Raw genomic sequence first — 21,418 nt, 5'->3', positions numbered from 1 at the left:
GCATTTCTTACAGACACTCCTGAAATAAAAATTTCATTATATTGACTATTTGTAGATGGATTTTAGTAATTTCCTTAAGAAAGACTAAAAAAGTCTTTAGAATAGTCCATAAATTAATAATTCCAAAATTTTGATCATTTGAATTTCAAATATTCACTTGCTAATAAGAGACAAATTATTTCAATTCTTACAGGCACTCCTAGAATAAGAATTCTATTATCTTGATATCAGATGAGATAGATAGTTGAAAATTTGAACACAAAATTCTTATGTAAATTCATCGGATATCTATTTTAGCATTTTTTAAAAAATATACAAAATTAAAAAAAAAAAACAGAAATTTTGATTTTTTTTAAACCACACCATGTCCATAAATCATGAACCAGATCAGATAAAGAGTTGAAAATTTGTATACAGGATCCTCATTTAAATTCATCGCTTATTTTAGACACTTCTTTTAGCAATTTGTGAAAAATGTACGAAATTAAATAAAAAACAGGAATTTTGAAAATCATTTTTTTTTGAAAATCACGTAATGTCCATTACTAATGAACCAGATGAGACAGATAGTTAAAAATTTGTACACGGGATCTCTGTATTCTACACCTGATCTCGTGTAAGTAGTCTCAATTAACATCGATCATGGTTCCCAGAGAGGTGAAGTGTCTTACTCTATCTATTGTTGTGTGGTTTATCGTTAAGCCGTATTTTTCACCAGATTCCCTAATTTCCTACTGAATGACTCTTTCCAGATTTCCTCCGAGTAGAGATTAAAAATTAATAGAAGCAGGACTCAGTTATGACTAACTCCTTAAAGAATATTTATTGTGTTGGTTTGTTCTTTTATATTAACTTTAATAGTAGCTGAGTGATTCCAATTTCGGATTTTCGCATGGTCCTTTCATCCTCGAATTCATCAAGACGAACTCCCACCAGATTCCTCAACCTCGTCTCTAAAAAATTAAATTTTAACGATTAAAACGGTGAGCACTACTTACTTTGTCCCAGTCTGGTTAACGTTGCCAATCTCTTGTTTATAAATCGCCAGACCAAACGTCAACATGTCAAATCTTCTCCCGTGATTATGACTCATATAATTCACCTAATAACGCAATTTATTTTGATAAAATTAAGGTCATGCCTAATAAATAAACGAAATCTTACAGATTCTAACATCGAAAATCATTGTAAAAGCTCACTTACTTTAGGGTGAGGATTAGACGGTATTAAAGATGCTGATAACGCGTTTATTACTTTGAATAAATTCAACCTGCATGTTAAGTTCGTATTAATTCAGTGGCTTTCAGGTTGGTTGTTCAAAATGCATGTATCATCATATATTTTGGCCTTATATTCCATTTTGGCCGCAGCCCAGACCTATAGACTACCAGAAACCGTTTTACCGTCCAGATATGTGGTAGACCTCTTCGTTCCTGAAGATGTCTTCACTGGACAAAACCGCACCTTTGAAGGTCCAAAAGTCCATGACGTAGGCCCTATTTATTTAATTTTCTTGCAAATTTATTTCAGGCACCGTTTCGATTAATTTTAAAGTAAACGTGAACACATCAGAGATCCAATTGCACCATAGAGTCAACTGCACCACCATGGAGCTAACCTACGGCACATCCAACATTATAACTATATCCAACTCCACTGATAACTCTACCACAGAAATCCTCACTCTTACTTTATCGGAATCTTTATCGCCAAACATTGAGTATCAGCTTAAAATCGGGTATGCCCCTAACGATCTGTAAATGAAAAACAAATTACTCTTACCAAGGTTTTAGCTATAATGGCATTCTAGAAGAAAAAGACATGCGAGGCATCTATATAAGCACCTATAAGAACGAAACCAACCAAACCACATACATGGTAACCACCCAGTTTCAAGCTACTAATGCAAGGCATGGGTTTCCTTGCTTCGATGAGCCATGGCTCAAGGCCACATTTCTTATTAGTTTGACTTATCCAGCCGGATTAACTGCCCTAAGTAACTCAGCTACGGATAATACGACTGATGTAGTTGTATATGGGACGTAAGTAGAAGTGATAGTTCTTTTGGGGAGTTTTGACTCTAAATTTAATGTTTATTATATGTTTAATATAATAAATGTTGTTCTTTAATGTAATAAATAAAGATTGTTCTCATCAAGTGTACTTGATGAGATATCTCGGTTTCTATGGGAGATATCGGGAAAATTCCAACGGTTTTGTCTTAGTTTCGTTGTTCTGAATCCAACGAGACCATCCGCAAGGTCGTAGCTTTTACGATAGGGGAGATATGGCATTTTTGATGCCTATTTTTGGCCTCAAAAACGAGGTCAAAAAGTGACAATTTCCGAATTTTCAAAGTGCTCTCATTCCCTTATTTCCAATCGAATCCTGTTATAACCCGGTATTTTTGTGATCTACTTGATGAAAACAATTCGCTGGTATAGTTAGTTCGAATTCGAAAAAAAAAAAATTATCTGAAAAAAATCCAAACGGGGGGGTATACCCGAAAAATGAAAAAACCCAAACTTTGAAGGCCGATATCTCGGCTTACATGGGAGCTATCGGGAAAATTCCAACGGTTTTGTCCTAGTTTTGTCGTTCTGAATCCAACGAGACCATCCGCAAGGTCGTAGCTTTTACAATAGCCGAGATACGGCATTTTTGATGCCCATTTTTAGCCTCAAAAACGAGGTCAAAATGTGACAATTTCCGAATTTTCAAAGTGCTCTCATTCCCTTATTTCTGATCGAATCCTATTATAACCCGGTATTTTCGTGATCTACTTGATGAGAATAATCCGCTGGTATAGTTAGTTCGAATTCAAAAAAAAAAATTTCTGGAAAAAATCCAAACGGGGGGGTATACCCGAAAAATGAAAAAACCCAAACTTTGAAGGCCGATATCTCGGCTTCTATAGCAGCTATCGGGAAAATTCCAACAGTTTTGTCTTATTTTCGTCCTTCTAAATCCAACGAGACCATCCGCAAGGTCGTAGCTTTTACGATAGCCGAGATATGGCATTTTTGATACCCATTTTTGGCCTCAAAAACGAGGTCGAAAACATACTAGATTTCTTATTTCTGATCGAATCCTGTTATAACCCGGTATTTTTGTGATCTACTTGATGAAAACAATCCGCTGGTATAGTAAGTTCGAATTCGAAAAAAAAAATTTCTGAAAAAAATCCAAACGGGAGGGTATACCCGAAAAATGAAATAACCCAAATTTTGAAGGCCGATATCTCGGCTTACATGTGAGCTATCGGGAAAATTCCAACGGTTTTGTCTTAGTTTCGTCGTTCTGAATCCATTGAGACCATCCGCAATGTCGTAGCTTTTACGATAGCCGAGATACGGCATTTTTGATGCCCATTTTTGGCCTCAAAAACGAGGTCAAAAAGTGACAATTTCCGAATTTTCAAAGTGCTCTCATTTCCTTATTTCTGATCGAATTCTGTTATAACCCGGTATTTTCGTGATCTACTTGATGAGAACAATCCGCTGGTATAGTTAGTTCGAATTCGAAAAAAAAAAATTTTCTGAAAAAAATCCAAACGGGGGGGTATACCCGAAAAATGAAAAAACCCAAACTTTGAAGGCCGATATCTCGCCTTCTATGGGAGCTATCGGGAAAATTCCAACGGTTTTGTCTTAGTTTCGTCGTTCTGAATCCAACGAGACCATCCGCAAGATCGTAGCTTTTACGATAGCCGAGATACGGCATTTTTGATGCCCATTTTTAGCCTCAAAAACGAGGTCAAAATGTGACAATTTCCGAATTTTCAAAGTGCTCTCATTCCCTTATTTCTGATCGAATCCTATTATAACCCGGTATTTTCGTGATCTACTTGATGAGAATAATCCGCTGGTATAGTTAGTTCGAATTCAAAAAAAAAAATTTCTGGAAAAAATCCAAACGGGGGGGTATACCCGAAAAATGAAAAAACCCAAACTTTGAAGGCCGATATCTCGGCTTCTATAGCAGCTATCGGGAAAATTCCAACAGTTTTGTCTTATTTTCGTCCTTCTAAATCCAACGAGACCATCCGCAAGGTCGTAGCTTTTACGATAGCCGAGATATGGCATTTTTGATACCCATTTTTGGCCTCAAAAACGAGGTCGAAAACATACTAGATTTCTTATTTCTGATCGAATCCTGTTATAACCCGGTATTTTTGTGATCTACTTGATGAAAACAATCCGCTGGTATAGTAAGTTCGAATTCGAAAAAAAAAATTTCTGAAAAAAATCCAAACGGGAGGGTATACCCGAAAAATGAAATAACCCAAATTTTGAAGGCCGATATCTCGGCTTACATGTGAGCTATCGGGAAAATTCCAACGGTTTTGTCTTAGTTTCGTCGTTCTGAATCCATTGAGACCATCCGCAATGTCGTAGCTTTTACGATAGCCGAGATACGGCATTTTTGATGCCCATTTTTGGCCTCAAAAACGAGGTCAAAAAGTGACAATTTCCGAATTTTCAAAGTGCTCTCATTCCCTTATTTCTGATCGAATCCTATTATAACCCGGTATTTTCGTGATCTACTTGATGAGAATAATCCGCTGGTATAGTTAGTTCGAATTCGAAAAAAAAAAAAAATTCTGAAAAAAATCCAAACGGGGGGGTATACCCGAAAAATGAAAAAACCCAAACTTTGAAGGCCGATATCTCGGTTTCTATGGGAGCTATTGGGAAAATTCCAACGGTTTTGTCTTAGTTTCGTCGTTCTGAATCCAACGAGACCATCCGCAAGATCGTAGCTTTTACGATAGCCGAGATACGGCATTTTTGATGCCCATTTTTGGCCTCAAAAACGAGGTCAAAAAGTGACAATTTCCGAATTTCCAAAGTGCTCTCATTCCCTTATTTCTGATCGAATCCTATTATAACCCGGTATTCTCGTGATCTACTTGATGAAAACAATCCGCTGGTATAGTTAGTTCGAATTCGAAAAAAAAAAAATTCTGAAAAAAATCCAAACGGGGGGGTATACCCGAAAAATGAAAAAACCCAAACTTTGAAGGCCGATATCTCGGCTTACATGGGAGCTATCGGGAAAATTCCAACGGTTTTGTCTTAGTTTCGTTGTTCTGAATCCAACGAGACCATCCGCAAGGTCGTAGCTTTTACGATAGCCGAGATACGGCATTTTTGATGCCCATTTTTGGCCTCAAAAACGAGGTCAAAAAGTGACAATTTCCGAATTTTCAAGGTGCTCTCATTCCCTTATTTCTGATCGATTCCTGTTAGAACCCGGTATTTTCGTGATCTACTTGAAGAGAACAATCCGCTGGTATAGTTAGTTCGAATTCGAAAAAAAAAAAATTTCTGAAAAAAATCCAAACGGGGGAGTATACCCGAAAAATGAAATAACCCAAACTTTGAAGGCCGATATCTCGGCTTACATGGAAGCTATCGGGAAAATTCCAACGGTTTTGTCTTAGTTTCGTCGTTCTAAATCCAACGAGGTCATCGGCAAGGTCGTAGCTTTTTCGATAGCCGAGATATGGCATTTTTGATGCCCATTTTTGGCCTCAAAAACGAGGTCGAAAAAATACTCGATTTCTTATTTCTGATCGAATCCTGTTATAACCCGGTATTTTTGTGATCTACTTGATGAAAACAATCCGCTGGTATAGTTAGTTCGAATTCGAAAAAAAAAAAATTTCTGAAAAAAATCCAAACGGGGGGGTATACCCGAAAAATGAAAAAACCCAAACTTTGAAGGCCGATATTTTGGTTTCTATGGGAGCTATCGGGAAAATTCCAACGGTTTTGTCTTAGTTTCGTCGTTCTAAATCCAACGAGACCATCGGCAAGGTCGTAGCTTTTACGATAGCCGAGATACGGCATTTTTGATGCCCATTTTGGCCTCAAAAACGAGGTCAAAAAGTGACAAGTTCCGAATTTTCAAAGTGCTCTCATTCCCTTATTTCTGATCGAATCCTGTTATAACCCGGTATTTTCGTGATCTACTTGATAAAAACAATCCGCTGGTATAGTCAGTTCGAATTCGAAAAAAAAAATTTTTTCTGAAAAAAATCCAAACGGGGGGGTATACCCGAAAAATGAAAAAACTCAAACTTTGAAGGCCGATATCTCGGCTTACATGGGAGCTATCGGGAAAATTCCACCGGTTTTGTTTTAGTTTCGTCCTTCTGAATCCAACGAGACCATCCGCAAGGTCGTAGCTTTTACGATAGCCGAGATATGGCATTTTTGATACCCATTTTTGGCCTCAAAAACGAGGTCGAAAAAATACTCGATTTCTTATTTCTGATCGAATCCTGTTATAACCCGGTATTTTCGTGATCTACTTGAAGAGAACAATCCGCTGGTATAGTTAGTTCGAATTCGAAAAAATTAGTTGTACCGGGTTATAACATATATATTTGCCATGGAAGTTTCGGCTATTTGGTGATCGTACCTCCCTATATTGTCTACATTCTCTATTGATTTAAGCTTCTCTTTTTCTCCTTTTTAATAGCGTTCTTTTTAATATCCTTGAATCCTTGGATCTTTCTATACGATACGTATTATTTCATTACGATCTTCCTTATTACTTAGCACAGAAATGGTCTATTATGCCTGGAACTAGTTTTCACTTTTTAACGTCTCTACTTCATATCATTCCTCTACAATCGTCTGAATCATTCTACCATTACTTTTTCACATTCAGCTGCGTTGACTAAAAAATTATCATAAGCATTTATTCAAACCTACTGAACTAAACCATTTACTATACAGGAATTTTGACTCTATGCCTTGTACAAGGTTAACATAGAGGAAATTCTATTTGTTTCTTAAATTAGTCTTATGACAGTCTAGGAAACAGGAATTAAGCCCATAGTTCCTCCATGATACTTGAAACTATGATTGAGGATCATTTCTGAAATTGAAAAAATGCTCTCCACATCCCTACTCTGTCACTGCCTAATTCTTCTTGTCACTGTCTATCACTGCCTGATTCTTCTTAAAATTGTACTTTTCGTACTCGACTGAATTCACTATATGCTAAACATCATGTCATTACGATTGTCTTTGTTATGCCTGGAACTTCTGCAATTTTCAACGTCTCCACTGCACTTAATTCCTCTCTCTCATACTCACTTGCCTAAAATGAATTATGATAAGCACTTATTCAAACAACCTCCTGATCCCAATCATTTACTTAACCAGTACGTACAAAAAAACAAAATTCCACGAGACCACCCGGATGTCAACCTACCTGGTGGCATTTACAATATCAGAGTTCACATGTACTTCGGGGGATACCATTGAAACTGGTGTGCCTCACCAAGTATGCTCCAGAAATGAAGAAAAGGATGATAGAAAATTCGCTGCGGAGGTGGGCACACCATTGATGAGAACCTTGGAGAGCATCACTGGAATAAAATATGGTAAAGTGATCATCGAACTATTTAGAACTATATTAAGTAATTAACGTTTCAAGGTGCGTATATGCCCAAAATGGACCAACTGGCCATTCCCGACTTTTCTGCTGGGGCAATGGAGAACTGGGGCTTGGTGACCTACCGGGAGTCACGCTTGTTATTCAACGAAGAAGACACCTCGAACATTTACAAGAAAGACATCGCTCTGGTGATCACCCACGAGTTCACCCACATGTGGTTCGGTGACTTGGTGACTTGTAGATGGTGGGACTACACCTTCTTGAACGAAGGCTTTGCCAGGTTCTATCAGTATTTCGCTACTGCTGCAGTAAGCAAGAAAATTCCCAATAAGTTCTTGTTATTAAAAATTGACGTTGTAGACGAAGCAGTTCGTAGACTGGGAGCTTGAGAAGCATTTTAATATTGAGCAAGTGCAGTTATCTTTGCTAGCGGATTCCTCGTTGGGATCCCAAGCCTTGACTGCCAAAGCTGAAAGCCCTAGTGAGGTAAGAGGGTTTATTATGAAGGATCGTTATTATTTCTCAGGAAAATTTTACAGGTTTCAAATAAATTTGGTACCATAAGCTACGGAAAAGGTGCCTCCATCTATCGCATGATAGAAGTAAACATCATGGGAGCAAACAATTTTTTACATGGCATCAGAGATTACCTTTCTACTTAGTAAGTCAGTTGATGAAGAACTGAACTTTTTAAGAAAATGTAAATTTTAGCAACCAGTCTAGCACCACACCAGCTAACTTATGGTCTACCCTTGAAAAATATACTCCATCAAATGCCCTCCCTTCAGGAGTTTCTTTATCAGGAGTTTTAAACAACTGGGTGGAGGAAAATGGACATCCCGTGGTGATAGTCACCAAGAGTGGAGATCATGTGAGCCTAACGCAAGTAAGAGCATCTTAGAATATTTCTTGTACTCCTGGTCACATATTCGTCAATTGTAGAAAAGATTTTTATTGAGCGAGAACGATAATGCCTCTCTAAAGTACTACGTTCCAATCACTTACACGCTCTCAAATGATACCACCAAGTTCTCAAATACAACTGTGAAAACTTGGCTTATTCTTGGCCAGACTGTGGTGCTACCTGGGGTCTTGAACGAAAATCATTGGATTATAGTCAATAACAGGCAATCAGGTAACTATATAGAAGCAACGTCACACATACTCAGTTTCGATCCCTTTAGGGTTCTACAGGGTGGACTATGACAGCTCTCTCTGGTCAGCAATCAAATCTCAGCTTCACTCCAACCACTTGGCAATAGACGTCCTTAACAGAGCTCAGCTTATCAGTGACGGCTACAATTTTGCCAGATCCACTCGCTCTGGTGGTTACCAAGGATGGAACTATACTGGACTTATGGACCTTCTAAGCTATTTAAAATACGAAGAAGATTACTATCCTTGGTATGCTGCGATCACTGGTAATAATCATGTTTTGCAAAGGATTGGGTAAGCAGTGTATTAGTAGCAGTAGATTTAGTTGCAATTATCCCTTTATTGCAGGTACGACAGTGAAGAGGGAAAGCACTTTCAAATCTGGATGCTTAAACTTATGACGAACGTATACAAAACCGTACCGTTTGATGTCCTCGATAGTTCCAATCAGGTGTACACCATGAAACAAATATTGATCCTCACTAGGGTGTGCATGTACGGTGAGGAAAGATGCGTTACCAAGTCCAAAGAATTGTTCGCGAATTATAAAAATAACGGGGTCAAGTGAGGGAATTGGTGAGTGAGAAGAAAGTTAGGGTGGTACACGCTCGTTTTTAGGGTGCCGAAGAACTTGAGGACTATCGTTTACTGTACGGCTCTGAGGCACAGTACCGACGTCATAAGCGATTTTCACTTTTTATGGAGGAAGTACGAGGAGACCAAACAGATATCGGAGATTTTGACTATTTACGGTGGACTGGGGTGTGCGAATGATTCTGACTTGTTAAAATGGTATGTATTAATTTTATTAGTCAAGAAAAAAAAGGGTGAAAGAAGAGCTGAAAGAGAGACGGACGATGTGATCCAGTGAAAAAGCAGAAAAAGTAGGACTAAAGAGATTGTAGCGATTGGAAATAATTTTTTAGGTTTTTCATATTTTTCAAAAATTCTTATATATGTTCCAGGAAGATAACCTATTTTTTAAATTCTTTCAGAAGCATTCGTTTCATGCTTCTAGAAGTATATTTTCCAGGCATTTCACCTCATTTTGTAGGTCTTCCAGATGGTTTATTAGCATTTTAAATTCGATAATGAAGCGTAAAAATTTGTTTTCAATACCTGGGATTTAAAAGAATTTTCCAGACAATTAAGCGCAATTTTTACCAATAATATATCGTATATATGCCAGGCATTCGATGTCATTTTGTATATTTTTTCTCTTTTAATCTCTTTTAAGTGCCTAGAAGCAAATTTAAACTTTTTCTTCCAGACAGTTTAGATTACTCTAGAAATGCCAAAAAAAAATATTTTTTTTATCGGTAATTTGGTGTAATTTTAATATTTCAACAATTGAACTTATACCTAGGGTGTGCGATTCATTCTGACATGTTGAAATGGTATGCATTAATTTTAATATGTAAGTAAAGAAGAAAAAGAGTAAAAAAAGGGCTGAAAGAGAGACCAACGAGATATATGAGGATCCAAGCAGATAGAGTAGAACAAAAAGATTTAGATTTTTTTAATTGGGCTAATTTCATATAACTTCCAGGCATTCGATATCATTTCGTATATATTCGAGACAATTCAGTAACATCTTAAATACAACAATATTTTTTCAATGCCTGGAATAAAAAAATCATTTTCCAGGCAATTGAGGAATTTTTCCAGGCGGTTAAAGATGACCTCAAGTGCCTGTAAGAAAACAAGAATGAGGTCTTTTAAACAGTTGAGTTTAATAATTTTGACCGTAGAAATCGTTGAAAAATTGGACTTTTTTGGAATTATACCTAATTTTTCATGCTTTTCAAGCTTCTGGGCTAATTTAACCTACCTTCCAGGCAATCGACGTCACTTTGTATATCTTCCAGGTAGTCCAGTAATATTTGAAATACAAAAATTATTCTTCAATGTCTGAAATTAAAAAATATATTCCAGGCAATTAAGGAATATTTCCAGGCGGTTAAATATGACCTCAAGTGCCTCGAAGAAAACAGAAACTCATTATTCTCACTATAAAAATCGTCGAAAAAATTGTTTTTTTTAATTGGCCATAGTTTTTCATTCTTTTCACGCTTTTGGGTTAATTCCACATATCTTCCAGACATTCAACGTCATTTTGTATCTCTTCCAGGTAGTTCAGTAATATTTTAAATACAATAAAACTTCTTCAATGCCTGGAATAGAAAAAAAAATTTCCAGGCAATTAAGGGATATTTCCAGGCGACTAAATATGACCTTAAATACCTTGAAGAACACAACAATTCATTCTTTCAGACATATTAGTTTGATAATTTTTACCCTAAAAATCGTCGAAAATCTTGATTTTTTTTAATTGGGCGTAATTTTTCATGTTTTTCAGGCATTTTGGCTAATTTCATATAACTTCCAGGCATTCGAGATCATTTTGTATAACTTCCAGACAATTCAGTAACATCTTAAATACAACAATGTTTCTTCAATGCCTGGAATAAAAAAATAAACTTTCCAGGCAATTGAGGAATTTTTGCAGACGGTTAATGAGGACCTCAAGTGCCTGGAAGAAAACAAAAACTCATTATTTTCACTATAAAAATCGTCGAAAAATTTGATTTTTTTTAATTGGGCGTAGTTTTTCATTCTTTTCACGATTTTGGGCTAATTCCACATACCTTCCAGGCAATCGACGTTATTTTGTATCTCTTCCAGGTAGTTCAGTAATATTTTAAATACAATAATACTTCTTCAATGCCTGGAATAGAAAAAAAAATTCCAGGCAATTAAGGGATATTTCCAGGCGACTAAATATGACGTTAAATACCTTGAAGAACACAACAATTAATTCTTTCAGACATATTAGTTTGATAATTTTTACCCTAAAAATCGTCGAAAATTTAGATTTTTTTAATTGGGCTAATTTTATATAACTTCCAGGCATTCGATATCATTTTGTTTAACTTCCAGACAATTCAGTAACATCTTAAATACGACAATGTTTTTTCAATGCCTGGAATAAAAAAAATAATTTTCCAGGCAATTGAGGAATTTTTCCAGGCGGTTAAAGATGACCTCAAATGTCTGGAAGAAAACAAAAATTAATTCTTTTAAACAGTTTAGTTTAATCATTTTCACCCTGTCGTAAAATGTCGAATTGTTCTTTAAATTCGACGTAATTTTTTATTCTGTTTAAGCTTTTGGTCTAATTCCACATACCTTCCAGGCAATCGACGTCATTTTGTATCTCTTCCAGGTAGTCCAGTAATATTTGAAATACAAAAATGTTTCTTCAATGTCAGGAATTAAAAAAATATATTCCAGGCAATTGAGGGATATTTCCAGGCGGTTTAATATGACCTCAAATACCTGAAAGAAAACAAAAATTAATTTAATGTTGCGGAGGGTTGTTGGGTGGGGTCAGCAATAAAACAGAAACCTGTTTACTTAAATGTCGACGTTTCGACTTATATTAATGTGTGACTTATAATAACAATCAACATTGATAGAATCAACATTCTTGATTCTAGTTTGCCCACAATAACACTTACAATATTTAACCCATGTTAAATAATTCAACGCTCGTATTATAAATGTGCTTTCATTATAACTAAAGAAACCTACACCTAGTGTCCTGAGGATGACTTAATATAAGTCAAAACGTCGACATTTCAGTAAACAGGTTTCTATTTTATTTCTGACCCCACCCAAAAACCTTCCGCAATATTGAAGACATTGGGTCACAAAAACGAAACTGAAAAATTAATTCTTTTAAACAGTTTAGTTTAATAATTTTCACCGTGGAAATCGTTGAAAAATTAGAATTTTTTTGAATTATACCTAATTTTTCAAGCTTTTGGGCTAATTCATCCTACCTTCCAGGCAATCGACGTCATTTTGTATATCTTCCAGGGAATTGAGGAATATTTCCAGGCGGTTAAATAATATGACCTCAAGTGCCTGGAAAAAAACAAAAATTATTTATTTCAGACAGTTATTCTAGGAATTAGACTTTCCAAGTTTTTGGACGAATTCCATATATTTTTCAGGCATTCATAATTGAATGTCTTCTTCTTCTTCTTCTTCTTCTTCCTGGTGTTCTGCGTTTCTCTTTTTTGCGATTTTAGCTAAGTCAGGCATTCTGTCGACATGATCTCTCCATGCTCTCTTTCTTATTCTGGAACATTTAATAACATCTTGTATATCATATTGGGATCTGATGCTGTCTCTGCTTCTCACTCTATCCCTTTCTTTCCCATAATTGACCTTAGCTTCTTCATTTCCGTTGTTCTGAGCAGTTGCTTAGTAGCGGCTGTTTTTGCTCATGTTTCTGCACCGTAGGGCATAAATTTATTCCTCCATATTTATTATATCTCAAAGGTATCCTGATACCCTAGCTGAGGCCATTGCTGGTGTTCAAACTTCTTCTTTTAGGTTTCTATTACTTGTAATATTAACACCTAGGTAGTTAAAGGACATGATCTGTTCTACGCTTTTATTGGAGATCGCTCTCATTCTCGGTTCTCTTGATATTGTGAGGGATTTCGTTTTCTGGACAGAAATCACCTTTGTGACAGTTTCGAATCTATAAAGTAATCTTTGCAAATTATCTTCATCTTTCGATATTATCATAGCGTCGTCAGCAAAGCAAATTATTTTAAATTCTTTCGTACCGATCTTATATTTGCATTTAGATACTTCAAAAATCGCAAAATAAGAAGTTTATCTTCCAATAATTTGACATATTTATTTTATCCTCCCAGACACAGACTAGTTTTGTGCAACTTTCAGGAATTCATGGAAATCATGTTTTCAAATTCTTTATTTTGCAACATTTATAATCTTTTAGAATTTGGCAGTGAAATTTAACTTACACAGTCTGAAATACATGTAAAGTGATTTTACTTGCCTAGAAGACAAACGCAAATTTTTTCAAATAGTCAGTGGAATATTTTTGCAAATTCCACCATAATTAACTTGGTATTTTCATAATATAGGAAGATATTTTTTTTATGTCTGCCAAGAACTTTCATAAAATTTTTGTATTTATCCTGGAATTAGATTATTCACGTCTGGACTAATTTTATATGTTTTCCAGAAATTCAACGCAATTTTTCACTCTTTCAAAGATTGGACATCATTTATCAGGTTTTTCATGCAATTGCGATAAAAAATTACTTAATCAGCCTGAAATACATATAAAATAATTTAAAAAAAAAACATTTTTCCAGGCAGTTCAGTACGATGAAAATTACCTTTTAAGGAAGGAATAAAAAAAAAATCTTCCAGGCATTTAAGGATTTTTCTAGTGCCTGGAAGAAAACAATAACTATGAATTACAAATTGATTATATAGATTGTATTCTATAAAAATATTGAGTATGCAAAAAAACTATCACTCGTCCGGACTATGCCGCTTGGATCAAAGAAAACCCACTTACGATTTAGTACAGTCTAATTATATACCTTTTTGATCCTCAAATTGTGATAAAAAATAACTTAATTAGCCTGAAATCCATAGTTTTGAAAAAAAAATTCCAGGCAGTCCAGAAATGTTGTTTTTAAGGAAGAAATAAAAAAAATCTTCCAGGCATTTACGGATTTTTCTAGTGCCTGGAAGAAAACAATAACTATGAAATCCAAATTGATTATACAAATACATTAGACTGTATTTAATAAAAAATATTGAGTATACAAAAAACTCTCACTCGTCCGGACTATGCCGCTTAGATCAAAGAAAACCCTCTTACTATTTAGTACAGTCTAATCATATACTTTTTTAAGGTACCTCGGCCAAACGATAAATGCAACTTCGGGCATCCGTTTACAAGATTTCACGTCGGTGTGGTCCCATGTATATAGCGGTGGAAAACTTGGTACTAACTCACATTTTACAATTTTAGAATGAAATTTAACTTACACAGTCTGAAAGGCATGTAAAGTGATTATACCTGCCTAGAAGAGAATAACTAATTTTTTCAAACAGTCAGTGGAATATTTTTTCTAAATTCCATCATAATTAACTTGGTATATTCATAATCTAGGAAGATATTTTTTTATGGAATTTTTGTATTCGTCATAAGATTGGATTTTTCAGGTGTAGACTAATTTTATTTAATTCAACGCCATTTTTTCACTTTTCCAAGGATTGGACATTATTTGTCAGGTTTTTCATGCCATTGGGATAAAAAAATAACTTAATTAGCCTAAAATACATAATTTTGAAAAAAAAATCAGCAGTCAAGAAATTTTGTTTTTAAGGAAGAAATAAAAAAAATCTTCCAGGCCTTTACGGATTTTTCTAGTGCCTAGAAGAAAACAATAACTATAAATTGATTATACAAATACATTAGATTGTATTCAATAAAAAATATTGAGTATGCAAAAAACTCTCACTCGTCCGGACTATGCCGCTTGGATCAAAGAAAACCCACTTACGATTTAGTACAGTCTAATCATATACTTTAAGGTACCTCGGCCAAACAATAAACTCAACCTCAGGCATCCGTTTACAAGATTTCACCTCGGTGTGGTCCCACGTATATACCAGTGGAAAACTTGGTACTAACTCATATTTTACAATTTTGGAATGAAATTTAACTTACACAGTCTGAAACGCATGTAAAGTGATTATACCTGCCTAGAAGAGAATAACTAATTTTTTCAAACAGTCAGTGGAATATTTTTTCAAATTCCACCATAATTAACTTGGTATATTCATAATCTAGGAAGATATTTTTTTATGGAATTTTTGTATTCATCATAAGATTGGATTTTTCAGGTGTAGACTAATTTTATTTAATCCAACGCCATTTTTTCACTCTTCCAAGGATTGGACATCATTTGTCAGGTTTTTCATGCTATTGCGATAAAAAATAACTTAATTAGCCCGAAATACATAATTTTGGAAAAAAAATTCCAGGCAGTCCAGAAATTTTGCTTTTAAGGAAGAAATAAAAAATCTTCCAGGCATTTAAGGATTTTTCTAGTGCCTGGAAGGAAACAATAACTACGAACTCCAAATTGACTATACAAATACATTAGACTGTTTTTAATAAAAAATATTGAGTATACAAAAAACTCTCACTCGTCCGGACTATGCCGCTTAGATCAAAGAAAACCCTCTTACTATTTAGTACAGTCTAATCATATACTTTAAGGTACCTCGGCCAAACAATAAACTCAACCTCAGGCATCCGTTTACAAGATTTCACCTCGGTGTGGTCCCACGTATATACCAGCGGAAAACTTGGCACTAACTCAGCTCTAGACTACATTAGTGAAAACTATGCAGCCCTTAACGCCTCGTAAGTATCTGCTCAGCACCTGCATATCACTTTAAAAAATTCGTTTTTCTAGGTACACTGGGGTTGGTAGCTTAATTTCTAGCATAGCAGATTATATTTACGAGGAAAGCCAGCTGGAGAAGGTATAAGGCTAGGAAAAAGGGGATTTAGGAGTAAAGTATACATGTTTTTTTCAGCTGGAAGCGTTAAGTAATATAAAGGGACTGTCTGATAGTCATAAGGCTACAATTGAAAGAGTCATTAATTCTACTAAGAGTAATCTAGCTTGGGCAACGACAGTGAGGAAAGACCTTAGGACTTATTGGGCCAGTGAGGATCAGGCTGATACGAGTGGAGCATTTAAGGTTTCGGCTGTGGTGGTTTTGGTGTTCAGTGTTCTGGTGGGAAGATTTTTTTAAAGTTTATTATAAGGAGTATGTCAATATCTGTAGCTTCAATTTGAGATCAAGTTTCCTAGTTCCAGATATTAAATTTACTTTGGAGAGTTGATTGCCTGGAATAATAAACAATTAAACTTTTCAAAGACCTTGTTAGGCTTGTTATAAGATATACATGACTTTGATTTGAAATTAGAAAAGACAAAAAGAAAATCAATATAACATCCTGGATAAACCATCCCGTTTCCACTTTTTAATCTGTTATAGGTTGAGAAAATACCTGTCGCATACATCTGTTTAAAACCCCCTTAACCACCTATGCAAGGATTTTAAGCGGGATCCTGACAAGCAATAGCAAACAGATAAATCATGGCTAAAAGCCCTTATATATGCCCTTTTCGAGGCATTGTGTTTCAATAGGGCCTACTTTACCGGGGGGGAAACCCACTCTTGAATGAGGATTTAATACGGTTAGAGCGACAAGTAATGGATATTCTTATATTATGGTAAACCGATGAGATGGGTTTAACATTTATGGTGATAAACCGGTTTTCTTTTTAATGGTAAAAAAAGGACAATGCATTTAACGGTACCCGCGTAGACTACTTAATTAATTATGTTATGATTGATTGTCATGAGTAATTAATTAATTTTATTCAATTGTTGGGAAGAAATGTCCGAGTGTTTATGGGGAGCACAATAAGCATGTTTACAACCAACCGTTAATGCGCATTAAGATAAGACGCATGTATAGACACCCTTAAACCGTTTTAGCATTCCTAATTCGCATTATTTTAAAACGTTTTAAATCTGTGGATGATCTCGTTGTAATGCGCATTAAGGTTACGCATGTACGCGAGAAGATCTAAATTCGCATTAATTTTCAGTGGTGCCAACTACCAAAAACCGAGAAGGCTTTTTCGTCTTTAATTTTGTTATGGTTGTGCTTTATAGCGTTGCAAATTTTAAAACATTATAAAATAAAAAAAAACAAAATATAATCCGATAAACTAGTCAACTTTTCAAGTAATAAACTAACTAGTCAGCTCAACCGTTTTCTTTTCATTCCTAGGTTGGCAATGGTGAACAGCTGTTTAATCTTAAGGTGGAATCCCATTCTTACTCCTGTCATGTAAACACTAGACAAACTGAATTATCTCTAAAACGGTTTTTAAGACGCTAAAGCGCTTTAATTTCCCGTATAAACTTGATAAATAATCAAAGTCTGTCACAGCGTCGGAGGCTAACTACATATTCCAAGGCAAAATTAGAATTTAAAGCAAAAGAAAGAGTGAAATTCATTTAATAACCAAAACTATTTCGTACTATATTTATACTTATTAATAATAATTCATACTTTTAATTCAAATTGTTTAAATCGCCAAATTTTTCACACAGAACGGCACCGTTGTAAATATCGCCAGGGCTCTATAACACAAACACTACAATTCTTACAAGTTTACAAGTTACAATTAATTTACCGTGCCTACAAGTCGTGATGAATTCAGTAACGCATCAGAAACAACTACAATTGTAATTTTTTTACAATTGTAGGACTACGCGTACTACGCTGATTTCGGTTAGTAAAAATGTCGTCTAAACAAATTATTTTCGAAAGAAAAATGCAGTTTTTGACAAAAATTAAAGAAAACAAGGGAATTCTATTTGGTGCTTTCTCAGGTAGACTTAAAAAGCAAGACAAAGTCGAGAAACGGAAGGAAATAGCCCAAAGTATATGCTTAGTTTCAGTAGAGAAGGATTGGACCTACGTAAGAGATACTGTCTGGCAGAATTTGAAGAATCTGCAATGGTCAGTCTTATTTCGTTATTGAGCAATCAACATAATTTATTTACAAGTAATTTTGACATTAGGTACTAAACCCATTATAGATAAAACATACACAACGACATAATATACTATTTCGCATTTTAGCTTAAAATAGACAACGCGAAAAAAACAGGGACTGGTGGGAAAGGCACGTTAACGGAAATAGATAAGATGATTTTGGATATTGTTGGAGAGGAATCTCCAATTATTTGTGGACTTGGAGTTTCTGAGTCGTTCGAGGTAGCTCAATGTGAAACTGTCCACCCAAGCGGACATGAATGTGGACCATTTACTTCAAGGAAAGCCAGTAAGTCATTCGTTATTATCAACTCGTATAGACTAGTATATGGGTTTTATGTGTCTTTTGAAATAAAAAGTACAACAAAATGCAAAATTTTATAACAAATCCGTTTCCAATCCATCCATCTACCCATTTCTAATTTCCACTTTTCAATTGTAGGAAAGAGAAAAGTTGTCGAAAGCACGGGTAAAAGTGACGATAAAAATGAAAAGCTGACACTACAAATTGAACATATAAAATTACAAAACTATAAAACCAAGCTGGAAATATTAAAATTAGAAAAGGACCTCGGGTTACCGTTTTCTGAATTTACCTCGCAGTTCCAAAATAACTTCAGAAAAATCAGAAAACGCCAAGACCTATTTATCTTTATAATAATTTATCTAGTACCTATAGTTTAGATATAGTTTAAATCCTTCGTTAAAAAAAGTTGTTAATAAATGAAATAAATATTTTCGTCTTTATTTTGTACTTAAGTATAGAAATGAAACACGTTTTTAATAAATTTTAGAGCACCCTATATACATATTTTACTACTAGAGTCTGTTGTTTCTGTTAAAATAATTAATCAGTTCGCCTAATCTAGCTTGCGCTCCAACGGGGGGATTGTCATCGAGATGTTCATAATTTTCTTCATTGTCTGATAACTCTTCACCATCGCCTACCATGAAATCATCCGCGTCCCCATCACCTTTTGAAATGTTGCACAGTATTTGAAAACATTTGCAGCAAAAACAGGGCTCACGCGTAGATAGTTCAAACAAGGAAATTTTTCTTTTAAAATCCCAAACGCATTTTCTATTACTTTTCTTGTTCGTTTGTGAGCTCTGTTGAAATCCTGTTGGGCTTGATTTAGTGGATTTTCATATGTTGGTGGAATCAACCATTGTTTTAGCGGATAAGCTGAGTCTCCCAGAATCACCGAATTAGGATGGGGTCTCCAACCATTTTCCATTCTTCGAAATAAATTACTGTTATGAAGTACTTTTACGTCATGAACGCTACCGGGCCAGTTAGCACCAACATAATAGAATTTTAGGTCAGGACCACAAACAGCCATGCAATTAATTGAATGTTTACCATGGCGATCTACAAAGGCTGGCTCGTCTATAGTCGGGGCATCTATATTTATCAGTGTTCCATCGACAGCACCACATACTTCGGGAAAACCGACGATGCCATGAAATCTTTGAATAATATCCAATGTATTATGTGGCTATGACACGATTTCGTCAAATTTTATATCATTTACCGCATTAGCAGTGTCATGTACGCATCGGCACACAGTCATTTTTGAAACTCCATGCATATCGCAAACGCCATGATACTGACCTCCATTTCCTAGCCAATGTAGAGCAATTATTAATATCTTCTGCTGTGGAGTCAATCCATACCACCGAATTGTGTTATTATTTAGCGCGGCTCCAATATCCCGAACAAGACTTTGACATTGCTGTCTGCTAAGACGGAACCGTTCCTTGAACTCGCAATCGCTAGAAAAATAGAAACCTTTTCAGATTCATGTGGGAGCTTGTGAATGGCTTTAATTGCCTGGAAAACACTAAAATATGACCTAAAACGAGTGAAAAAAAAATTAAAACTACTTCAAATTCCTATGGATACTCTTGAATGGCTTCAATTGCCTCGAAATAAAAATAAAAAATTACCTAAACTGCATGGAAAAAATTAAAACTACTTGAAGTTCTTATAGGAGCTCTTAAATGGCTTCAATTGCCTGGAAAAAATTAAATATGACCTGAAATGAGTGAAAAAAAATTGAAACTACTTTAAATTCGTATAAGAGCACTTGAATGGCTTCAGTTGCCTAAAAAGCACTAAAATATGACCTAAACTCCCTGGAAAAACTTGAAACTACTTCAAATTTATGTGAGAGCTCGTGAATGGCTTAAATTGCCTGGAAAAAAATTGAAACTACTTCAAATTCCTATGGGTGCTCTTGAATGGCTTCAATTGCCTCGAAAAAAAAATAAAAAATTACCTAAACTGCATGGAAAAAATTAAAACTACTTGAAGTTCTTATAGAAGCTCTTAAATGGCTTCAATTGCCTGGAAAAAATTAAATATGATCTGAAATGAGTGAAAAAAAATTGAAACTACTTTAAATTCGTATAAGAGCACTTGAATGGCTTTAGTTGCCTAAAGAGCACTAAAATATGACCTAAACTCCCTGGAAAAACTTGAAACTACTTCAAATTTATGTGAGAGCTCGTGAATGGCTTTAATTGCCCGGAAAAAAATTGAAACTACTTCAAATTCCTATGGGTGCTCTTGAATGGCTTCAATTGCCTCGAAAAAAAAATAAAAAATTACCTAAACTGCATGGAAAAAATTAAAACTACTTGAAGTTCTTATAGGAGCTCTTAAATGGCTTCAATTGCCTGGAAAAAATTAAATATGACCTGAAATGAGTGAAAAAAAATTGAAACTACTTTAAATTCGTATAAGAGCACTTGAATGGCTTCAGTTGCCTAAAAAGCACTAAAATATGACCTAAACTCCCTGGAAAAACTTGAAACTACTTCAAATTTATGTGAGAGCTCGTGAATGGCTTTAATTGCCCGGAAAAAAATTGAAACTACTTCAAATTCCTATGGGTGCTCTTGAATGGCTTCAACTGCCTCGAAAAAAAAATAAAAAATTACCTAAACTGCATGGAAAAAATTAAAACTACTTGAAGTTCTTATAGAAGCTCTTAAATGGCTTCAATTGCCTGGAAAAAAATTAAATATGACCTGAAATGAGTGAAAAAAAATTGAAACTACTTCAAATTTATGTGAGAGCTCGTGAATGGCTTTAATTGCCCGGAAAAAAATTGAAACTACTTCAAATTCCTATGGGTGCTCTTGAATGGCTTCAATTGCCTCGAAAAAAAAATAAAAAATTACCTAAACTGCATGGAAAAAATTAAATATGACCTGAAATGAGTGAAAAAAAATTGAAACTACTTTAAATTCGTATAAGAGCACTTAAATGGCTTCAGTTGCCTAAAAAGCACTAAAATATGACCTAAACTCCCTGGAAAAACTTGAAACTACTTCAAATTT

At 35.0% G+C, this 21,418-nt stretch overlaps 1 protein-coding gene across 1 annotated transcript in view; it reads left to right on the top strand.

Annotated features, from left to right (window-relative positions):
• The window catches only part of LOC126734205 (uncharacterized), a 29,324-nt gene extending 13,055 nt beyond the window's left edge, over positions 1-16,269 (top strand). The window contains exons 15-29 of the mRNA XM_050437741.1: positions 1,215-1,472; positions 1,531-1,738; positions 1,794-2,042; positions 7,182-7,402; positions 7,456-7,724; positions 7,777-7,902; positions 7,956-8,077; positions 8,128-8,302; positions 8,359-8,551; positions 8,601-8,865; positions 8,920-9,135; positions 9,190-9,363; positions 15,701-15,847; positions 15,900-15,969; positions 16,024-16,269. Coding sequence (XP_050293698.1) covers positions 1,215-1,472; positions 1,531-1,738; positions 1,794-2,042; positions 7,182-7,402; positions 7,456-7,724; positions 7,777-7,902; positions 7,956-8,077; positions 8,128-8,302; positions 8,359-8,551; positions 8,601-8,865; positions 8,920-9,135; positions 9,190-9,363; positions 15,701-15,847; positions 15,900-15,969; positions 16,024-16,245 — 2,915 coding nt within the window. The 3' untranslated portion in view covers positions 16,246-16,269. The remainder of the gene's footprint in view (positions 1-1,214; positions 1,473-1,530; positions 1,739-1,793; positions 2,043-7,181; positions 7,403-7,455; positions 7,725-7,776; positions 7,903-7,955; positions 8,078-8,127; positions 8,303-8,358; positions 8,552-8,600; positions 8,866-8,919; positions 9,136-9,189; positions 9,364-15,700; positions 15,848-15,899; positions 15,970-16,023) is intronic.
• Positions 16,270-21,418: the final 5,149 nt, after the last annotated feature.

The sequence above is a fragment of the Anthonomus grandis genome, chromosome 3, assembly GCF_022605725.1.
Source record: "Anthonomus grandis grandis chromosome 3, icAntGran1.3, whole genome shotgun sequence".
Lineage (NCBI taxonomy): Eukaryota > Metazoa > Arthropoda > Insecta > Coleoptera > Curculionidae > Anthonomus > Anthonomus grandis.
This window is presented reverse-complemented; position numbering and strand designations above follow the sequence as displayed.